General features: G+C 32.4%; 2 protein-coding genes across 3 annotated transcripts in view; one reads left to right on the top strand and one right to left on the bottom strand.

Moving 5' to 3' along the window:
- Window positions 1–13,009, top strand: part of LOC123707787 (adipokinetic hormone/corazonin-related peptide receptor variant I-like) — a 33,388-nt gene extending 20,379 nt beyond the window's left edge. Inside the window, exons 3-9 of the mRNA XM_045658125.1 lie at window positions 437–542; window positions 4,785–4,989; window positions 6,665–6,684; window positions 9,076–9,206; window positions 11,875–12,056; window positions 12,835–12,890; window positions 12,998–13,009. Coding sequence (XP_045514081.1) covers window positions 437–542; window positions 4,785–4,989; window positions 6,665–6,684; window positions 9,076–9,206; window positions 11,875–12,056; window positions 12,835–12,890; window positions 12,998–13,009 — 712 coding nt within the window. The remainder of the gene's footprint in view (window positions 1–436; window positions 543–4,784; window positions 4,990–6,664; window positions 6,685–9,075; window positions 9,207–11,874; window positions 12,057–12,834; window positions 12,891–12,997) is intronic.
- A 3,074-nt stretch (window positions 13,010–16,083) lies between these two features.
- The window catches only part of LOC123707010 (actin-binding Rho-activating protein-like), a 31,256-nt gene continuing 26,558 nt past the window's right edge, over window positions 16,084–20,781 (bottom strand). The window contains exons 4-5 of one of the 2 annotated variants that reach the window (XM_045656753.1): window positions 19,039–19,131; window positions 16,084–17,687 (exon numbers count right to left, since the gene is read on the bottom strand). In XM_045656753.1, coding sequence (XP_045512709.1) covers window positions 17,574–17,687; window positions 19,039–19,131 — 207 coding nt within the window. In that variant the 3' untranslated portion in view covers window positions 16,084–17,573. The remainder of the gene's footprint in view (window positions 17,688–19,038; window positions 19,132–20,781) is intronic. The other variant, XM_045656754.1, reaches the window with a different exon arrangement.

Here is a 20,781-nt window from a genome sequence, read left to right on the forward strand (position 1 = left end):
TAGTTTTGATACGATCCTAGTTTAGAGATAGTTTTGTTTGTTTGTAGTGAACTATTTGTGATTGTATTTAAAGGCATAGTATTTCTTAAAACCAGTGTAACCTTCCTGTTACTATATTTATTCTTTCTTTATCCTACGACTGACAAATGTATACCTGTTTTCATTATAAAAGATTACTTATTGAGTGTAAAAACTTACAAAGCACGACACAGCTAAGTTTACTCTTTTGTTAGCAAATAACGAAAGAACGAACAAATCAGAATGAAAAAGACGAATAATGTACTAGTATAGCGCAAACTTGAAGCGAGCATAATTATCACTTTAGGATAATTTAAAATCAATTGGTGGTACATCTAAGCATAAATCTTTCGTAGGCTCGTTCTACGTGCGTACGCCACACGTTCTACACAAGTAATATAATTAAATTCTTTTACAGGTTTTTCGCTGTGTTGTATCCTCTACGATTAGCGATAGCAAGAAAAAGGAGTAAGACAATGCTTTCTATTGCATGGATGGTTGCGCTTCTTTGCAGTGCACCTCAAGTAAGTTATATAGATACAAATAAAAAACCATTTCATGTCAACGACGATTATACTCTACAAATTGAATACTCTAACATCACGATATGCTCGACGTGATAACTTCCACAAAAGATTAGTTATTGCTATTTATAACTATTACTGACGTATTATAGTAATAATGAGTGTATATATTGTATTAAAGTTTTTCATATATATTTGTATGAAGAGTTTCTCTGATTGCAATTGCTGTAAAGCACGCAACACATCGTTATATAACAATAGATTTGTTGATATATCTAAAGGCATTAATGTGAAAGTGTATGTGAAAAACAATTCAAATATACATACAAAATTTAGCCACAAGCCAGCATGTTTTTTGATTAAAGGCACGAAAACGAATATTAATCAAAATAAAAGTATTCCAAGAGCTTATTATACGCCCCAACTAGATCTATTCTAATGACTCTATTATTATGAGTTAAATATACACAATTAAATGTATTTGTAATAAAATGTATTTATGTTATGGGCAAAACCTCGAAGCTCCGGAGCTCCTAGGTTTGACTTCTCAATCTTCAGGTCTGACTTGTAGTCATAGTTAAAACCCAAACAAATGTTTTTGAATGAAAAACATTTGTTTTGGTTTTAAAAGTAAAGAATGATTTGGTAAAGAATTTTCGTCAAACTTAGGAGAGCCTTATTTGCTCAAGCTAGCGTTGAAACTCAATTTAATGATATCGGGCTTTGACCAGTAAAACTTTAATTAAGTATTAGAAAGTCTTAGTTTGTTAGAGAAGGTTTAATAAATTGTTTATTGTTTTAATGTTTTCGTAATAAAAATTATGGTATTCATACAGGCTAATATGACACCTAAAATTGGACGTATTTTAGCGTCGGGCACGTCTTTAAAATTAAGTTACAGTTAAGTTAGTATACAAATACGAGTACAGACGTCATTTAATCGAGTCTACCATCATACCTAGGACTGACTATTCAAAGTCCAAACATTTTTGACGTTTGACTTAAAAGATGGAAAATTTGAAGGCTTGAATAAAAATACTTTAGTCAAAGGCATTGGAATTTATTTCGGGGTATGCCCGAACACTGGTCAAAGCGAGGATAAACCAGTCATTTCGGGAAGAGACTGCTACCTTTGACATTAAACATATTAAAATATAGTTCAATATATAAAACTTCTATAAAATATTAATAAAATTAATTATGCTTGCGAATGAATCAAATAAATACATTTTGCTATATACACAACGAGATGAATAATAAAAGTGTACCTATACCTTTAGAATAATTTTAAACTGCAATGAGCTTTGAGATTGTACTTCATATAAATCGATAGATATAGATTTCGTTTGTTCTGATCTGTTTCAAGTCTAGTCTTCTCAATAAACCTACGAAGTGTGAGTGGTTTCAATCGAAATGGACGAATTAAGTAAGCTGAAGGTTATCGTAATTTGTTTTAACCACATAAATTAATATTATTTTGCATAAATGATAATTTGTGAAATTTTTATGAGCTTTTTTTTCAGTAAACCCGTGAAACATTGTAACAATTATATTTTTTGTTATGCGAATAACATATACTACACAAGCTTTTAATGTAAAACAAAGACTAAAAACTGAGACTCTTAGGCAAAATAGAATAAAAAACCCGTTGTTATCTCAAAAATCGCATCAAATTTTTAGGTCCTTCTAACTATATGTTACGCTCTTCCAATAGATGTTTATTGGAAATTCCATCCCACAGCTCATCCTTCATAGGCAATTACTTTAAGATCTACGCCATTAAGTTGTGGAATAGGTAACCCGACTCCATACGATTGGCTACCCCTCTATCATCTTTTAAAACTCTTCTGTATAAACACTTCTTAACCTTATCCTATCCTAATCAATCGTGATCAGTTGTTCGCTGTTGATGAATCTGTTAGATTAGATTTTTAGTTTGTTATTAATATTTTTAGTATTACTTTAGATTAAGGATTTAGGAAGATATTATATAACATTTGGTTCTGCACTTCTTGTACTCATCATTTTTCTTTTTCTTAGTTTTTCTCTTACTGTAAGAGATCGCTTATTAGCGATAAGGCTGCCCGTTGCATACCTTGTAATTTGTATGTATTGTGTTATCTGTGTTTCTATTATTTTTATTGCAACGAAGTATGAATAAATAAAAAGATAAATTAAATAGCATAAACAGTATGTTCCATCATTTCCTCGCTGTATTGAAATGCTGAGATGCTGTTTGAACAAACGATTTAGCTTTAGTGTGCCCATGCTATCTTCCAGGCACCTACTTAAATTGTACACTTTGTGATCCAAAAGCCAAAATATCCGTTCCGGCTTAACAACCTTTCCTACCCGGGGTTGATACTCCGTTTTTAGTTATTTGTAAAAGAAGATTCATTAGTGCTGTGGGTGGTAGATTTTGTGTACGTCAAAATGTTTCAACCGCTGACATCGTGTCACTTGGCGGTTTTAACGGCCATCACTTTAAATGACTCAGCTCAGAAACCATCTATCATATGAGAAGACAGAGCGTATTGCCAGAAATGGCGAGAAATTTACCCTTCCTTTGGCGATTCGAGCCTATGGATGGTCTCTTGCAAAAGCTATCCGAGGGAATTTCTGTCAGCCCTCCATTCCACCACTGCTTAGGGAGGATGACTCGCTGGCCCACACAGCGAAGGAGAAGGCCGATCTTCTGGGCCCAGCCAAGACTTTTCCGGTGTGATACTTCGATGCCTGAAATTATTATCCGGCAACGTGTTATCCGCAAAGTTCAATTTTCCTAGAGCATTCATAGGTCAAGCAAGCCTGATGTCATTCCCTCAGTTGTACTCCTGAGTTGGAATTGGTTCGCTGAGTGAAATTATGCAGCTGGATTCCCAGTTTTCTTGCATATCGTGGCATCAAATCGTCATTGACGGGAAAATTCTCCGACCCGTGAACCCGCTGGGTTCCCAAAAGGCTGTGTCATATCACCGTCCTTGTTTGTTCTGCATATCAATAATATATTGGAACTTAGCAACATTCAATGCAATCGGAAATCAACCTTTGTCTCTAATATTTTCTTCGAAGATACTCTCCGTCGAAATAGCCAGTATCAGAGTACTAAGCGTGGACATATCTCCGACGTTTAGTTTCGCGGTCATTTGGAGGGAAAAACTAAATAGGCCTCAAAGAAGCTTGGTGTACTCAGCAAAGCGACACCAGGCCACCGCTTGTACCACGGTACCACGGTGTACTACGTGGAACGTCTGAACTGATTTGACTAAGGGTCCTTACAAAAAAGAACGAACCAATTCCTATAAAGCCGCATTTGCGATACTTCTGACAATGTGAGAGTGTATTAGCGGCGGTATCGCTTAAGATTCCCCTGTACTATAAATAATATACTCTATATATGTCTGTAGCATTTAGCAGTTATTTTTGGGTTGAAGTAAGTTAAAATCACTTTCAATAATACTAATTTACTAACTTAGTATGTCAAATAAATGGGTTTGTTGAACAATGTTAACTGGAGATAATAAGCATCAGCACAAGTGATAATTTACAAGCTATATCCAATTACGTTATACAATTTGATTAAATAAAATATGCCCTACATTTAAAATAATGGTATGTGACCATGTTACATGTACAACCTTTGTTATGTGCATATTAATTAATTTATAAATGCAATGGAAATCAAACTACTACTAATACGTGATATATGATATCACCAATGGCGTGTCCTTTATATATTACTAATACAACCTTCTAGGTTGCGTCTCAGATATCTGTCTGTTACGTGATCATTTCTAATAGGCAAGGTGATATACACCGTTGTCTTTTTGGGTCTAAGGCACGCCGGTTTCCTCACATCATTGCTCCTACATTAATAATAAAGATTATTCTATTACTACAGACAGTCAAATAGTCTGTTAACTTGTAGATCTATGAATATTGGCAAATCAAATGAGCCACAGAATAGTTTTGAACTAATTTGACTTTCCTGTTATTAAATTATAATAACATTGACAATGGCAGCTGATACTAGCGCAATTCCTGTAACATATACTAAACAATTTATAAATAGAAAAGCCAGACAACGCTACTAAGCATCAGATCAAAAAGTCTTAAGACGTTTTGTTAGTAGAGAGAAGTGTTGTAATAGTTATTTCAAGTTACATTATTTCTAAGATAAATAAAATATTTCTAAATATTACTTCTACGTGAAAGAAAATTAAATACCAAAGCCTTTTTCAGAGTCTCGTGTTTCGAGTGATGCGTCATCCCACGGTGCCCGATTTCGAACAGTGTGTGTCGTTTGGAGCATTTTCCAATCAACAGCAAGAGTTGGCGTATAATGTGGCATGTCTGTTTGCGATGTACTTTATTCCACTCACCATTATAACTATATGCTACGCTTGTATTTTCTTTGAAATCTCGAAGAACGCTAAGGACATGTCAGGTATGTATTTAATGTAAAGTAATGTTTTATGCACGGATGCATATTTTCTAGGTATTTGTTACAAAATAATTTCGTCTTATAATTATTTTCAGAGACTGAATAATAAATATTCAAAATTTTGGTTTTCTTCTTAATGAAATATAGTTAAAATTGTTACTAACATTTAATAGTGGCATAGAAGTTAGTTATTTTTTTCATGATGTTTTGAATTCATTCATATTTTCTGTGTGATGAAATAGATTTAAGTTTAGATTAATTTTATACAAAACCGCCTCCATCAAGGAAGATTTTTTTTGTTGTACATACCTAAACTTTAGTGATCCTAGTATAGAAACAGTAGGATATAGAATGTCATAGAATTTATTTATGAAATTTGCCTTTATGCGCCCATTTTTCAAATAATAGACAGGCTTCGAGAATAAAATAACCAACGATCTTCATACAATTAAAATATAAAGATATAATTTTAGGCATCAGATTTCTAGTGAACAGCCCTTGTGCCTCACATATGTACATATGCGTGTCAAAGCAAGTATTAATCGAGCAAAGGAAAATTTATTAGTGAGTCTAGGCTTACACAGCCTTAAAGAGGCCCTCGGGGCCGCTTCCGCATTTGTGGCGGCAACGTGTGGACTACATAGGTGGCAGGACACGGGCGAACCTTTTACTTTTCACCTGTACCCTTCCATCTCTCAAAAGCGTTCTTGTCTTGCACCTTTTCCGTTTCTAGCACTGTTTTTTCAGAAAAAGGAACCAATGCATTCCACGCCTCGCAATGTACTTTCACCTATAGGTTTATAAAATATCGTAATATTTTCTTCCACTAAACATTTCGGTTGTTGCACAAAGCATCTTTACTCAAGACAATATTTAGACAGAAAATTGAAAACTAATAAGGATAGCAATGAAAAGTTAATATTGCTTGAAAGCTGTATTACTTACTCGTGATTTTATACACTTTATAAACTGATTCAATTTTATAATATATAAGGAGTATATCACTTTTTAAGCCCGACCAAAATGCAAGTCGACAGTAGGCAAGGCAAGACACAGTACTTAATACAAAATAGCAATTAGCAATTAATATATTCTTTGTATTCGATTATTTTCTCTTAAAACCTTCCTAATCTAAATATTCTTGTTTAAAAATTTGTACCGTAAATGCATATGATCTAGTTTAAGCTTTAACAACGAAAACATCGGCGAGCTTTATTAAAATTTACAGGCAGATGTCGGGTTTCCCAGAAAGTAATCAATGAATAGATGTGTTGGAAAACCTCGCACTTCCTGTGGGACTGGGTTATATATACCTACTTATTTTGTTTTGTGTCTGTATGTACATTAGGCAAGTATCTATTTCAAACAAAATGTTTTCCACGTCGTACAAATAATTCACTGATTTTGTGCAAATCCACAATAATATAATACATAAGCCACTAGAGTTACTTCACAAAACCCACTTATATAAAATTGTTTTATATTCACTCACCTTTAGATAGCTGTTTTGTAAACCATGGTTTGTTAATGAGCTACTGGAGTTGACCCATTTGTTGCCAGTAATACGTTGTGCACAACGGTTGCTCATTCCCGTTGGAGTGCTCAAGTTATCAGTACTGTATCGGTTGGTTACGATGATTTCTATTATACAAAACATGGTAACAAACAACAATATAAGACAGATATATGAACACATTAGTGAGTGAAGTATAAATTATGTAATATACTTTAAGTTATAACTGTTTATTAGCTTAAAAGCTTTAACCTTTAATCCACGTTCTATATATATATACGTAAGCTCAACATGTGTAATATTTGATGAGATTGCATTGCAAATATATAATTTGTCAAACTTGGTTCCACGGATTCACTTTGAAATCCTTGCCGATTGTTAGACTTTGAAAAGGACCTTTGTGAACAATTTATTGACTGGTTGTGTTTGTCAAACATTGGAAATTAGTAATTATATTAACTTGCGCAATTTCACGCAGATTCTTTATAAGCGTGGGAATCAATTTCTCTCTATTATCAAACGACGAACGAATTGTTTGCTGCCGATCACGGCAGATCATGTCTAAGTGTCGTTTTCAACAACGAAGCATCTGGAGCGGACCGGTTTCTGGTTTCTGTCCAGCGTCTTTCTTATTTTTTTTGTTGTATACCTAAACTGGTGTACAGTTTTGAGGACGAAGAGTATTTCAATTGATCGGTCCATCTCGTTGGTGAACGGCCACTTGACCTTTTGCCTTTTATGTCATCACCTCTGCGGATTGTATGGCCGAAATACAATTTGCTGTAGGCATATGGTAGATAGTCGAGTCCGTATGCAAAGTTCAGGATCAATGTATTGGTGCGCTTCGCTGTCCATGGTATTCTGAGCATTCGCCGCCAGCTCCACATCTCAAAGGCCTCGATCCTTTGCCTTTCTTGGGCCAAGATAGTCCACGTTTCTACTCCATCATACAGGGAGATAGTTAACACTAGAGCCCGTGACAGTCTTATTTTGGATTTGATACCATTTGCTCTTTTCTTCCAAATGTCGCCTAAACGTGTCTTGGCAACTTTAGACAATTGGGAATCAATTTAACAAAGATTAAATGTTCTATTCCAGACAATATTTATTAGAAGGATATTTTTCTGTAAAGAAGAGGTTTACATTTTTTATTGTGTTACGTAAATACATTTTAAAGTAGTGTCCAAGTAACTTGGATGTCGACATTGTTTGGTTTAAACTTCTTATTTTATAGGTTGCACGTGGTGTTTCAGTAATATTTCTGAACAGGAAATCAGCTTTTCCCTTTTTATAAAAGACTTTAGACATTCTTGTAATTTATTTAGTGAGGTATACAAGTATTTGTATTTATTTCGAACATGATATTTTTGATTTATAAGAGAAGAATTTATAATTATTTATTTTCCGAAGACGGATAGGCAGTCATATATCAAAAGTCGATATCAATCCTTCATTTATTAAATAAAGATAACTAGCCTTAACTGCTCAGCCACGTAGTGTTTTGCTGACATTAAAGAAATAGATGTATATCTACTAAAGAGTTAAAATGATGCTAGTATACTGATTATTTTTTATATTTACACAAGCAGAAATACGTTTTTAAATCATACCACACGCTTCACACCCTTCAGAAATCTGTCGTTTCACTAGAAGGTTATATTTTCTGCATCAGTGATAATTGTCCGGAACGCGGTCTACACTCTTCAATTGTACTTGTTGTTTTTCATGAAACTTTGGAAAGCACCATCAAAGTTGTGATTTGCCGACGCCATATTGACAGTTAGAAGAGTTTCATTTTCAGTTTGAGAGTGGCAGAAAGTGGAATTAAATGTCTAAATAATTAACAGTCAACAGGCTAGGCGGGGAATTTTCCTAGCTGTTTTATCAAATGACTGAATATCATTCAGGCCGCTCTTTAAACGGCGCCGTTTAGTTAATCGGCTAGGCTGTTAATTGAACAGCTAATTAAGCTAGTTGACTGTGTGTTAGAATTCATAGTGAAAACTCATTTTTAACATTAAACTTGTACCCGATAGCGATGCCGTCAAACGTTGATTGTAATATTATCAGACAAACTTTGAAACCCCTAACTTGAAGCCGAGGTCAGAGGGAAAGTCAGGGTCAGTGGGAATATAAAAGTATTTGTTTTAACAATTGGCGCGCTATTAGATTCACCCACTCTCAGTCTAAAATAAAAAAATACATTGAATCCATTAAAGAAAAATAGTGAATTAACTTTTTTTCGTTAAATTATTTTATTCATCACTAAATTGATCTGCTCGTACGACACAAGAATCATCGTGAGGATCTATTAGTTAAATTGTCTTTAATTATTTTTAAATGAATTTAAAATATAATGGTTGTCTCTCTGAATGGATGTTATAGACAGTTTATTTATGGTTGAAATACACTATATATATGGTTGAGAATGTAGACAGTTTTACAACGGTAATTGAGAGAGGCGATACGATTTTATATATTGAAAGCGATTCAGGTATGGTTTCGTAATGTTTAATTGTTGGGGGAGTTGAATAAGGATAATATATGTTATAGGTAAATGTGTGCAGTCAGATCAGGGCAGGATCCAACTGCGAAGATCAGATCAGCGACCATTGGCAAGAGCGCGTCGACGAACTTTAAGAATGACCGTGACCATTGTTAGTGTATTTGCTTGCTGTTGGCTGCCGTATGCAACAATGACCCTGTGGTAAGTTTTTCAGAACAATCCAAGCATCTAAATAGTACATAATATTATTATATTAAAAAGAATACACGTTTTATTAACTTGCTAAGGAGTACCATTAATATTTATCTTATTAATCTTTAACTTCTCTAAAAAACCTCAATATACAGGGTGTCCCAGAAAGAATGGATAATCCTTGAACCCCGCACGGGACAGCTATCCAGCGCTCAGAAAAAAATATCGGAAAAAAAATCCAAGTGATACCCAAAATATGTTTTTTTTTTAGAAAAACACGTTATTTTTACTTTACTTCACATTCATTTGCACAACGGCCACAAAATAATGAAATTTGTTGCGTTTTTGGTGTCATCTTATTCCTGATAAACTATACTACTAGAAACACATTAAATAATATAAGTATCTATGATACTTTTTTCAAAAACAAAATAAGAACTGGAGTTTTTTACATGAAATTTGATACCAAAATAATTTTGGCATAGTTTGAGAGTTTTTCATGTAAAAAAAAATTATGAAAACGTAAGTGGCCAGCTATTTAAAAAAAATGCGCAAAAAGAGTGATTTATGCACCTCCGATTTTTTTACTATTATTAAAATTTATTAAGACTTAAGAAAAACACTTTTTGAACGGATTAAAGCTATGTTTTATTATTAAGACTTATCTTTTCTTTTTTAGTCGTATTTACTCTTTTTGCATCTTAATAGCAATAACTTCGTAGTGGTATTAGATAAAATGACGAATAATACCATTTTATAAATACATTTCATACGTTTTCATACATTTTTTTTACATAAACCACTCTCAAACTATGCCAAAATTATTTTGGTATCAAATTTCATGTCAAAAACTCAAGTTCTTATTTTATTTTTGAAAAAAGTATCATAGATACTTATATTATTTCATGTATTTATAGTAGTATAGTCTATCAGGAATAATCAATTTTTGAAAGGCCGGCATCGCACTTACGAGCCTTCTGGCAATGTGAGTGTCCATGGGCGGCGGTATCGCTTCACATCAGGTGAGCCTCTTGCCCGTTTGCCTGCTATTACATAAAAAAAATAAAAAAAAATAAGATGAAACCAAAAACGCCACAAATTTAATTATTTTGTGGCCGTTGTGCAAATAATGAATGTGAAGTAAAGTAGAAATAACGTATGTTTTTCTAAAAAAAAACATATTTTGGGTATCACTTGGAATTTTTTTTTTCTGAGCGCTGGATAGCTGTCCCATGCGGGGTTTTGGGGGAGACAGTTTTTATGCATAATGTATCACAAACTGTACAGTCTTTGATTGTTATAAATAAAAAGGCATATAGGCAAAGGTTCGTGGCGCACAGACGATAACACCGCACTTTATAACATGACAGCTAAAAATATATCTTTAGAATTATCACTATATTGCTTCGATATCGGGAGGAATCGACCTTCAAGTTCTTTTTTGCTATCACAAATTATTACAGTTGGTTGTTATAGGGTAGTATATAAGATTTGATACACAATGACAATATAAGGTAAGATTTTCAATCTATTGTAAATCTATGTAGACAGTCTACGGTATAACAATTTAATCAACAGAAATTTTCTTTCTCCTCTTCATAATTTTAAAGAAAGAAAAGCTTTATTTTGCAAAAAACTAAATTAATAAAACATAAGAGATTCACTAGAATTCCCTGTGTTGTGGGCAGATAATCGCTGCAAGTTAACTAGTAACAATGACAGCCAAGTTAAAATGAATAATTTGTTATTCTCAACTTCACCTACGAAAGAAACGAGGTCTATATGGGTTCCGATTTCTGTTCTCGGAATAAAAAAAATGTTGGGAAGTAAGTGCGTTTATTTTGGGTTATATTTTTGTTTTTTTAACTGTGTTCGATAACATATACAAATACTTAATTAGTTATTTACTTTTAATAACTAAGAAACATATTATTCAATTCTTATTGTCCATTTATTTGTAAATGTTGAATGTCATTCAACTGTGTCAAGTTAAGCCCTTGTATTAACTTAGCTTGAAGTTTGCGAAGTTGGCAAATTGAAGCACGTAGTCGTTTAAGCAATTATACAACGTATTAAAGTCCACTTCTCGCAGCTTTTAGGACTATTTTAGAAGGCCCAGAGTTTTTTTTGGTCAGCGGTTTAATTCGTACTAATTAGGTTTTTTTCAATTAGAGCGCTCAATAATACGAATTACCATTAAGTGCCACTATTTTTGTATGCCATCGAAAAGTAATAAACTAGGTTTCGAGATTTTATCGTCTCATTAATGAATATATAAATCATTTTAAATTTATTATTTCTACAAAAACGTTTTGTCACCTAACGAGCGTGTTATTTGTTTTATAAAAGGATTACTCTATAGTCTATATAATACATATTAAGTTATTCTTTTGAAATTATGAATGTTGATGATTGAATGAATATAATTCATGTATATCGTATACATTAATTATAATCATACATAAATTTAAATTTATAAATAAAATAGTAAAATAAACGATAAAAAGAAAATTGTGATCAGGATGCCAAAATTTTTAAAATGTATTTTCGTTTTAATGTTAGAATTTTAAAATGGCAATAATTGGTAAATAATCGATCACAAATATTTATATATACAAATACACAAATATATAAATTCGTAAAGGGTAAACTATGGTAACGTATTTCTTCAAATCAGGTACATGTTCGACCGAAAATCAGCCATGCACGTCTCCGCCCGTATCCAAGATCTTTTCTTCATAATGGCAGTTTCGAACTCTTGTGTGGACCCACTCGTGTATGGATCTTTTACCCTGGATATGAATATCATCCAAATGATTTTGAAGAAGGCGTTTTGTATTCACGGAGAAAATCTTGATAGTGAGTACTGTTATTTGTATGAATAGGTTTGTATCAGATTATAAGCGTGGCAATTACCTAAAGTCCCGAGAGAATTGCTAGACGCAGGCACTCTCTTCGTTTAAATAAGTAGTGCTTTAGCATAGCATTCCATAATCTGTTGTACGTGAGTGGTTAATATTATAGTATTTATATCATCCGTAGTTTAATGTTTAGGGATCCAGCACCCGTACAAGATTACTGCCTAATTGATCTAGTTAGCATGCTGCAGTCGTGTCTCGGATTCAAATCCCGAGTGGGGCTAATAATTATAAACACTCATTGTGATTTTTGAGTCCCAAAATTCCCGTCCCGTCCCAAAATTTTCAAGCACGTTTTATACTTGCGCACATACACTTATATAATATTTCATGTGACGAGTCTTAATAGAGAATAACCGAAACGACCCGAAGAATTATTAGGTTATTATGTTGTTATAATTATTTATATTATAGCCGAATATGAAATCTGTCATTTTTTTAAAGAACTAAACAAAAATTTAATAAAGTTTGATTTGATGAAGCTATGTTTTAGTTATGTTTTATCCAATCATCTACTTAGATAAGATCGCGCCATACCAACTGCTTGTTTAATTGTTTTTGGCGAGAGTTTCATTCCAGTTTTTCTCATTGGTTCTACATCCATAATTTGAAAACTGTTAGGAAATGAAAATGTTATATAGATATATTTAATTATTAATTTGACGTTCATACACCTTTGCATACTACGTTATCAAAATCAATAAATTTATACGTTATAGGTAAAACTGCACCAGTGTATAGCAAAAAATCGCAAGGCGCTATTTTGGTAACACAGGTATGTAAGTATAGTTTTCACTTTGTTATCACTTGCGATACTATGAAGGCTACAAACAAAACTCAAATATTCAACATCACATAAAACAGTCTTTCGATTATTTACAGTTAATCAACTAAGTCCTTTAATAATTCTGAAATTGTTTGTTGTTATTAAGTATATGAATAAGTATCAAACCTCCTATTTCATTATTACTTAAGTAGTTTGCTGTGTTTCGCGGAAAATCGAGACGAATCTTTTTTTGTCACCATTTTACAGTAGATTTTTTTCGCAAAATTTTTGGTTTCTTTACAAAAGAAATTGCAGGTAACTATAAATTTATATTTAAAAAAAATGGAGGCTGGTCTACTTATAAGATCGTATATAGACGATATTAAACGCCAAAGAGTTTTTTCATAAATTCATCAAAAAAAATCCCTTACTCTTTTGATCATGTAACACATGTCTAAATATACATTGCTGCATGAAAGTCAAATTTACAAACTCGGTGACATATCAGACCGCTTTTACCAATTTGACCCGATAAACGAAAGATAAAATTCGGTTGAAAAATTCAAATTTTTTTTCATATCAAATTAATATTTTTTCATTTGGGCAATATGTGTTTCTTTCTATTGAATTAGTTTACTAACTAAATGTATTTTAAATAAAAATCTAGTGGTACAAAGATCGTCCAATTTGTATCAGATTGGATCAGGTTTTTGATCTTTTAGATTGGGAGGTGATCAGCCTCACCTTTTGTGAAAATTTAGTAAATTTTGGGTGCTGGGATTTTAACGCACGCTTAAGCTTAAGCGTCAAACACAACTCTATATATGTCTATTACTAATTTAAATTCTGTAATTATCTTTGTTTTTATTATTAACTTTTATTTAAAGAATAGGTTTAGTAGACGCAATTTTTTATACACTGCCATTTGTTAGGTTCCATATTTTTTTAAATAAAAGGAGATGTCCTAGATGATATGATACGATTATATTTTGTTTCGATTAAGTTGATATGTATAAAAGACTTTAGAATTACTTATCCGTATATGTGCTATCAAATATATATATATCGAATCTGTAATTAACCCATTTGTAGCAACAAAGTTGAACAACTTCTACGTCCTTCAGCTTTGATATTACATTCCACGTTTACAGAAACACGTGACATCGCCGTGTAGGTACCAAGAAACGTCACTGGTCGTACCCAGTGGAAGCACTGACTCAAACCCCCAAACTTGTTGGAGTGATCGAAATGACAAGACATACGACATATTTACATTACAATCAAATAGGTGCTGTAAACTGAATAAGTGAGTTTAAGTTATTTTTGTACAAATGTCTTCTTTTTATATGGGTCGACTCACTCTTAGATTTCTGATTTTTTCTTTTGTTTTTCTTATAGGATATTATTAATACGGATTATTTATTTCATGCCCCGTCATAGAAGCGATTAGTTCAATGTAACCATGGGTTTAGCTGTTTGTATCATTATTCGGTAATTCATCATTTTGGCCTAGTTCTGACGTCGTCGTTTTCTAAATACATTTCATGAAATTGTTGGCTACATTATAAAGTGATCAATTCTATGGGTGTTGGCATTTATTGATTTAAATAAAACAAACCCTTGTAATATTAATATTAATAGAAGAATTTTTATTTTGATTAAAAAATGTAGATTTAATATGAAGTATTAAAGTCTAGATATTAAATACATAAAGAAGAGACAAGAGCACAATATTATAAATCTATGTGATTGAAACATTATATCGTATATATAGTGATCAAGTATTGTAATAAATATATTTGTATTGTATTAAATTATAATAAATATATTATTTCAATAGCTTTGAGTTTAATATAATTTAATTGGTGACTCTGAGTATGGTTTTAAGATATTTATACGAATTAAATACTGGTTAGTGTTATAATTGTTACAATTTATGTATTGAGTGGTTGAATTAAATTTATAATAGATTTATGATGTACATAATAGTATTTATGCTTTGTCGGAGCTATAGAAATACTGGGGTAATCCAGGTAATCCTTATTGAGATTATGAACCCAATAAGGCTTGAAGGGAGTTTAGACATATGAAGGATGTCCACTGTGAAATGTTAAAATATTGTCCATTAAACATTTCGAATGTATTGCATGCGATATGCTGAATTTTACATAAATGTGACTAATGTATGATGTATAAAATATACTTTTTTACTCAATAAAATGTTATTTTAGTTCTAATTCTACCTTAAACATCTCATTTGATTTAGATCTTTCGACAGATTTGGATACCAAACTGTAATATCAATGACAAGTCATGTATGATATGCATAAAATACAACATTACATTTACAGTTACCAGACTTACCCTATCAGTTCCATTGAAATTCCGATGTACATATTAAATAATTAGAAGTTACTGATAACAATGGATTTGGCACTCCAAAACGACGTAGTTACGTGACCTTTTTACGTATGACAACTGCATGGAATCGATAATTTGATAACGCACTCACTTACACCAGCCATTAGATTGATTTATATCAGTTTCCTGGTTTAACTGGTCCATATATTTTTAAATTCACACCATAAAGAACTCGAATAACATTCACACGAAAGCCCCCACGAGCCTCTTAATTCTAAAAGTTTTTATAATTTTCTGATAACTTAAATTCATAGATATTCGTCAATTTGCGAATCAGCTACTATATAAAGACATTAATCCCATTAACCCTTAACTGCAACGGATTTTATTGGATTTCTTTTAACAGAGGTGTATTTTCTTTATTAACACCTCTTTTATTAAACCCCTCTTAATATTTTACCAGACATGTCTAAGAGTGCTGTGCACTAATAGACATTTATTTCCATATTGCAATTACCACTTTCTCACACGTTGAAGGTAAACATGATGATGCCAAGGCATGCAAATCAAAAACGGACATTTCAGAAAAATCAGAGACTAAGAACCATAGGAAATTATTTAATGATTATTCATAGATTGCATAATAGGGAATACCTTTTAATAATTTGAAATATCTATTTTACTCCATTTATTTTCGATGTTACTGTGTGAAATCATGCAAAGTAGAGACTGGCCACCTGGGAGGGTCAATCTCATATGTAAGGACCTAATGTTACTATGCTTCTTTATCTATTATCGAATTAAAATATTTACTAAAAGAGTATTAAAGTTAAACAAAAACCAGTGTATTAAAAATGTAATTCTTACACGCTAACTTACCTATTTACAAAGTTGGCACTTGCTATATAAGCATTCCAAATATTCCCTTGAGTACACAACAAATTATATGATAACCTCATAGATCAATTAATACGAAAAGTCATTCGACTTGGTTCACAAGTAACGAAAACAAGTTAGCTAAGGTTAATTCATCAATTGAAGCTTGATCAGATTAAGGCCGTTACGGACCCTAATAAAAAAGTTTTCTAGAAGAAGATCCTTATTTATAAGCTTCCTCGTAATTTTATTAACACATAAAAAAGCCTTCGAGTTAGAAACATCGCTTATCTTCCTCAATAAGTTTTAAGTTCAACATATATGCAAATTCATTAATTTCGATTAAAAATAATGACTATATAACAGCATATAAAATAAATATCCATATAAAAAAAAATACCAGTTTTAGAAATTTATATCAAAATTTCGTTATTATATATTCTCCAAATTATTGAAGATCATCTATATTAATGAGTATTTTATACAACATCAAAACATAATTATAAATGACTAGATTGTTAATTAAATCAATTGAAGTTCTAAATATAATAGAGGATTCTTCAATTAATAAATCATTATTAATTTCCTTGTTTATCATTTCTTATTCGTACCGTTCTTGGGAAATTCATAACATTGTATTAGTAGGGCGATTCGCGTACAACAACGCAGCGCTTTTGAAGCGATGCTTTATGTCTAACTAAAATTTAAAAAAAAAACATCGGCTTGACGGTGCGTCGATAGTTGCGATAGTTCATTTATTGTGTCGAGTCTGAATATAATAATAATATTACCGTTAATTTCTAAGTAACTGAAGTTTGCTTATATTAAGAGAATCGCCGTACTCAAGTAGAGGCTCTTGAATAAGCTTCAATTCAATATCAAAGAAAACTACTTAAATGAACAAGTTAAATTAAAATAAATTGCTGTACGACTTTGAGATAATAATTGTGATAAAACGTTTTAGGACCTAAATAGTGTAGGAGACAATATATTGTAGCAGATCTATACTATCAACTCACCACCAATTGCCTAACAGACATACTAAAAGTATGCCCTAATCGCTATTGATGGATCACGGAACATTACCACTTAACAATTATATACATTATGAGGATATATATACAGTTCTATTTAATAAAAAATATATTTTATGGTTTGGTATGATAAATATATAGATTATTTTTAATATATACTACACATATGAATACAAGTACCGCGTAATGCCATATGATTTTTACCATGGATAAAAAATAAAAATCTTTAGTATATGTAATAAATCTCTATTCTGTGCACACGGTAGTCAGCGTAGCGTGATATGAGCAGAACTCATACGATCATTACCGTGCAGAAACAGATTTAGCATTCATTCCCAAATTATTCATTACATTATTTTTAAAACAGAAAACAACACAAATTTTCATGAGTATTAGACATTATTTACAATTCTTTGTGCGTTTAGTTTGGCATTGGTGAAACCGATCTTCTTGCTTGAAGTGCTTTATTATCACAATATGATCTGATATCTGCAATTGACTGCATCAGGAATACAGGAACATCGTCGTCGCGTTTCTGTAAAAAAAAACATTTAAATATCCTGACCTCTGCACCAGTTATATAATTTTAATTTTATTGCACTGATACATATAATGATTATTGATGATTATTTTATCATGATGGTTATATGGTATAAAAGCCTAGCCGAGTGTTTAGAGCGTGTGCCACTCAGTTCCGAGATCGACAGTTCGAATCACGGCTGTGCACCACAAAAAAGTCTTTTCTATGTGCGTTTTTAACAGAGGCGCGTACGGTCAAAGAAACATTGTCAGGAACTCAGGAAATATATCACGGAACATATACGTCTGTTACCTAGCCTCTGAGGTTGTACGTCACTTGACGAAACCTATTCTTAGAATTACCAAGACTGAAATGTAAATGGGCTGTGTCATATAATGGGATAGAAAAGTGGAAGAAAAAAATCATATTGTTACGAGCTAGGGGATCGGATAGAAAATACCGTAGATTTCTTCAAGGGTTTATTTCTTGGTAAATCAATGAGGAATTTATGGGCACAAATTAATTGCAGAAATGCACTTATAGCACACAAAAACAGTCACTTATTACTTCACTTATGCACACTTCACACAGTACTTTATCACTTGTAATCACTTTATTCGCACTTTATCGCTTCGGTGTTCCTCTCTTGTTATCGCATTCAAAACTAAGGTTAGTCGCGTTTCGGCTCGCTTATATATCCCTGGAAATAATTCTAAACAATATTCGAGAACTCTCTAGGCGGGCTTGCTACTGAGTAGCGATTGCACAATTCTAGAACGTCCGCACTCTTTGTCTCTTTTGCACGTTGCTCCGTCCTTGTCGTACGGCGTTCTTGAGTGTTCAGTCTAGTTTCGAGAAAGTTCTGATCTTCGCTCTCTCTCTCTCGTATCATTACGTCCTTGTCTCACACCTAGAAAGTTTGGTCTAGAATATTCCTTCATCAAAGGGGTATACCTAGGCCTGAAAACGCCTGAAAACGGGTCTCCTGAAAACAGCATCACTCGACTACACATGTTCTGAAACTGACTGAAAAAATGTTTCAGCTTCCTGAAAACTAGGGTAACATTATGGAAATTACAATTTTCTAATATGTGATTGACCCTCTCCTGAAACGGTCATAAATCATATTACAGCCTGCTGAAAAGTTCTCTAAGTAGTGGAAAAATCTAAAAACATTGCAGTCGACCCGTCTTCGTAACAATATATTGGTACCCAAGAAATAAGAGAAGAAAGCGTTAAGAACACTCACCCAATTTTGTCTATTTCATAGACTTTAAGTTCAATTCAAATTAATGTTGAAATGTAAAAGTGCCAAACTTCAAGTATACGCTTAAGTATTCAACCTTTCAAAGTGCCACCCACTTACTTGGAATAATACTTCGCCCTCGAAGTAAGTTAGATGATATTTTCTCGTCCTCAGCAAAATACCGACCAATTTATCGGATATCACAGTGTATATCTGAAAATTTGAAAATATCTTAAGAATTTTTATTAAGGGTAGTAGAGAAATGTGAGGTCTTGTCAAACAACATTACATATACATACATAATAATAAATTTAATATAAATTGAGCACCAGTATAGGCATGGTAATTAATTAATTACATTTTATATAATTAGTTATGTATTTCAACATATATGTATTTCAGAAAAGAAATATTCTCTAATGGTGGAGCGTATTCAAAATAAATATACGAGATTGTATGGAGTGTACCCACTTATCCAACTTTGTTTGTCTTGGTGCGATACAACAAGTTAGAGGTAAGGAGGGACCTTACCATCACATTATATTTTTTAAGGTCCTTAGAGGCAAAATATATAATGCGGAAATGTTGGAGAGACTGGGGCTGCGTGTGCCAACCACTCTCGGCGTGGTAAGCCATCGCAATTGCTGGCAGTGCCTCAGGCGCGTACGAACTTACATAGAGAAGCACCATTTACGCGTGTCTAGCGCACCTTAAATATTATTGCTGTTGAGACAGATGTTTTTATTTGCACACTGGCTGAATTCACAAGAATTGCATTATTTATAATTAGTTATAAAATGGTTTAGATTTGAGGTTTTTACTTGTTATGTTTTTAGTTTAGTTTTCTATTGTATTAGTATTAAGTTTCTGTAAAAATAATAAATAAGGACATAAATAAACATCTCTATTTTTTTACTTTGTTAACATGCTTTGGAACTCTAGCTAATCCCAACTTTTGTGTTAATATTGTGATTAGCTCACATTTATATCCGTCAAATATTTTTTAAGCAGATATTATATTAATAATAAATAATCAGTCAGTATAAACCTAACCTAAAAATATTGTTGAACCAAATATCATTAATAATATTTATATTTCCTGCCATTTCATAATATTATCGCCTCGTATCATCGCAGATGTAGGCACATGATATAATATCCAATAATATCTCAAATTATTCTAGTAATACAAGGTAATACGGCGCTGGTTAAAGGAAAAATTAGTTTCAAGTTATCGACTAAATCGTGAGCGTATCTAATTAAAAATATTTATTTACAGACATCAGCGGCCAATGCCTAATTCGGTTTGGCGCGATGTTGCTAATTATGAGCGAATGGATGCCAAGTTTAATGTCGGAATGATGTATGCCGACGGAAACGGAATGTTTTGTGACGTCACTTGTGAATCAAATTCTTTTCATACTCGTTGTTATTAAATGACGGCGAACGAAATGGTGCTTCTTGGTGCTTATTAGTTGGACAACGTTTATAGGTAAAACGAGGTACATTGTTGATTAATTGGGATAAAATTATATATTAAATGCAAGAGTTGCAAATTTTAATAAATTTACGATTTACATTTGTTACGCTATAACAAATAAAGGTCATAGTGAGTCTTTGTAATAAATTAATCTTACAAAAATCAATAACTAACCTTAAAATATAATAACTAAAATATATATTAAAAGGAGTCCCTTTAGGCAATTCTTTTTTTTTCCAGCCAGCTTTTCGGTCTCCTGTGATGGCGACTAACTTTTTGATATTTCATTAAAAAGTCTTATAGCGTCCCCCACACCTAATGGGACAAAATCATATTCGGAGCCCAGACCCCTGTATTTGCACGATTTAGCATTTTCCGCCGCA

The sequence above is a fragment of the Pieris brassicae genome, chromosome 3 (assembly GCF_905147105.1).
Source record: "Pieris brassicae chromosome 3, ilPieBrab1.1, whole genome shotgun sequence".
NCBI classification, from domain to species: Eukaryota; Metazoa; Arthropoda; class Insecta; order Lepidoptera; family Pieridae; genus Pieris; species Pieris brassicae.